General features: G+C 49.9%; 1 protein-coding gene across 1 annotated transcript; it reads left to right on the top strand.

The window, feature by feature from the left end:
• Window positions 1-1,454: 1,454 nt before the first annotated feature.
• NGA_0719300 (4-hydroxyphenylpyruvate dioxygenase) lies at window positions 1,455-3,108 on the top strand (the record flags this gene model as incomplete). Its single annotated transcript, XM_005852368.2, has 3 exons — window positions 1,455-1,481; window positions 1,798-2,217; window positions 2,955-3,108. Coding segments are annotated over 3 exons (601 nt in total), but the record flags the coding sequence as incomplete, so codon positions are not given.

Below are 3,108 nucleotides of genomic sequence, written 5' to 3'. Positions count from 1 at the left end.
GGGGAAGGAGGGTTATGGATGTTTGAGTTCTGTTTGAGTCAACTAAGTCATCTCTTTATTCATCCGAAGCTTTTTCTCCGTTTCCTACCTTTCAAATATGTTGCCTGTGAAGATGTCTTCAGAGTAAATGGTAAATTTTTTTTTTTTAAAATGCTTCGCCGAAGTTCTACAGCTGGCTGCTTCTCGCCATAATCCTTCCACATCTTTTTTCACGTCTTTTCTGCTGTCCCGGGCCACACAATTTTATACATCTATCTCCCGTGTAAATCTTCAATCACTCAAACTCCAGATAGTCTCGTACGTGTATTACCCTTGTCAGCCTCTGGTGCATCGTGAGGGAGACTACTTCCTGAAGGCAACTGACACCAAGTCTGGCATTTACAGTTTCCCCCCGGTCTTTTCCGTGGATAAAGACGCGCGACGGCGAAAGATGGCCCGAAACGTTTTTTTGGATAGGGACGAGGCATTTCTAAACGATTGGCCTCCCAAGTGGAGAGTATTGACAAAAGAGAAGAAGTTAAGATTTGATACGGGCTTAAGAAGTATTATGAAAGAAAGTCTGTCGTTTTGTCGAGTAATAAAGGTTGTTGAAGCCAGCGGGGGAGGTAAGGATCATTTTGATTACCGCTCCTCAAGTCTTGAAACTATCTGTGTAAGGTAACGTTGGACTGAACGATTTTTGACGTGGGATGTTCTTGATGCAATTTCGGTAACTACAAAGTCAACGCTATTTGTACAATAGAGGGAAAGAGGGAATATTGGCCTTTCGTTGGTGTGTAACTCTAAATTAACGTATCTTCCCTTCTTGAATTGGGGATTTTTTTTCTGTGCTTCCTTTCAAATGCGCTGCGGACCCGAAAATGCAGCATCCACCAGCCTCCTCTTTTTAGAAACATCTTGCCTGCGAACTTTGAATTGCATGGAAAGTCATTGGCGCTAGAATGTTACATTTAAACCTTATTTCAGTTTTCAATGCACGAGTTTTTAGGTGTCGTCGTGTGCTGCTGCTGTCCAAGGCGTACATTGTTCATGAATGCGCATCTTACGCGGTATTACTCAAACAATAATATCATCATATTAATGGTGTCGGACAAATGTTGCCCTTCTCGCCCCCTATCGAATGATCAGGATGGTGTCAAAGAGGGGGAAAACACGAGTCCGCAAAAAGAAACGGATTTTCAAATGTAGCAACGGGTGACTATACCAGCTGACGTCTCCCCTGGGCGGAACACGGGTGTCAAGATGCACGAAACTTGACCGAGTGCCATTCGGGGTGACTTCCCAGTTTTCGGCTGCCAATGATAAGGTAGAATTATGAAGATCTACATATCTCTCGTGATTATGGACAAGGGATTGTCATTAAGGAAAATGTGGAACGTCGCTCAAGCCTCTCGCATGCCTTCCTTCCTTTATCCCACGTGCCTCAAATTTCCTTCACAGGCAAGGTACACATCATGGCAGAATTATCACTTGACCAGAACGTAAGCCATCATAATGGATCGCATGCCTCCCAGCGCGTGAGTGAGCTCGTGGGTCACAAAAGATTTGTCCGGCATAACCCTTTGAGCGATCGGTTTGAGGTACGGAGGAAGTGCGGCAAGCGGGCTAATACTATAAGCGGGAAAGTCGGATTATGATAGTGATCTGTGGTTAACTTGATGTCGTAGACTCAATCAGAGACCTTCATATCATCATGGTGCCGGAAACTACGGCATGGCCCGCATCTATCGCACTCTGCGCTTCCGTGCCTTCATTTTCCTGGGCCTCTGACTTTGCTGCGCTTCCCTTAAATGGCAGATGAAACGCTTCCACCACCTGGAATTCTATTGTGGCGATGCCACCAACACATCGCGTCGTTTTTCTTGGGGTTTGGGCCTGTCGCAAGTGGCGAAATCCGATAACTCCACAGGCAATCCTCTCTACGCGTCCTACGTCCTGCAGTCCCAAGAGCTCGTTTTCGTCTTCACTGCACCTTACGCCAGCACTCCTCCTTCCTCCTCCGTGGCTGCCGCACTGTCCCAACCCAGTCACCGCATTGCCGAGGCCTCCCCCTCGCTTGCGCCCTCTCCTCACCCTGCCTTTGATTCTTCGATGGCCATGGGGTTCTTCGGGAGACATGGCCTGGCTGTTCGCGCCATCGGCATCGAGGTACACGACGCCTCCCAGGCGTACGAAGCGTGCCTGGCCCATGGTGGGAAAGGCGTCTTGGCTCCGCAGGTCAGGAAGGGGATGGAAGGACTTGGAACGACAGGGCACAGGAAGCGGGGATAATATATTTATGACCATGTATTAAGGCCGAGAGATACAAAAGGGTTGTGAATGAGCGGATAGACTTAAATAGCGGGTACTCGAAAATCTAGAAACCGGCGCGGGGTTTCGAAGTTTTGCCCGATGAGATTTTTATCTTCCCCCCTTTCGTCCTCTCTCTCTTCCCCTTTCCTCTCCCTCCCTCGTCACTTCCCTCCCTTCCTCTTTCTTACTCGCCCATCTCTTCTCTTTCCCCTTCTTGTCCTCCTCAGATCCTAAAGGACACAGCCACGGGTCAAGTGAAGTGGATTGCGGAGGTTTTGGCCTATCCAGGCAATGACGCAGAAGTGGTGCTGCGCTTTGTCAGTGGCGATTTCGACGGTGGGGATACAAGGAGGGAGAGAGGGAGGAAGGGAGGAGAGGGAGAAAAAGAGGAAGTAGGGGAAAGTGAGGAGAGTGGAGACTAGGTTGGGGAAGGGGGGAAAGACGGGAGGGAGAAAGGAAGGGTATGGGAATGAGCCCATGGGGAAGCACCTTCGTGCTTGATGAGGCAAATCCGGTCGAATTTCAGACTCATTGAGGAGATTCTACATGACTCTACATGACTAAGTTACCCTTTTTCCGTGTACTCTCTCCACCGCTTCTACTCCCTGCGTCCTTTCCTCCCCGGTATCCCCCGCCCAGGTCCTTTCCTCCCTAACTACCAGGAAACCCCCATCCCCCCCCTGAGCTACGGGCTTCAGCGCATCGACCACGTGGTCTCCAATGTCCCGCAGCTCTTGCCGGTGGTCAACCACCTGATGGAGATGACGGTGTGGGAGGGAGGGAAGGGCGGGAAGGAGCGATCGGCGGGGAGGCCGG

The sequence above is a fragment of the Nannochloropsis gaditana genome (assembly GCF_000240725.1).
Source record: "Nannochloropsis gaditana CCMP526 unplaced genomic scaffold scaffold1349, whole genome shotgun sequence".
Lineage (NCBI taxonomy): Eukaryota > Eustigmatophyceae > Eustigmatales > Monodopsidaceae > Microchloropsis > Microchloropsis gaditana.
The sequence above is the reverse complement of the archived record's forward strand: the minus strand, read 5'-3'. Positions and strand labels throughout refer to the sequence as shown.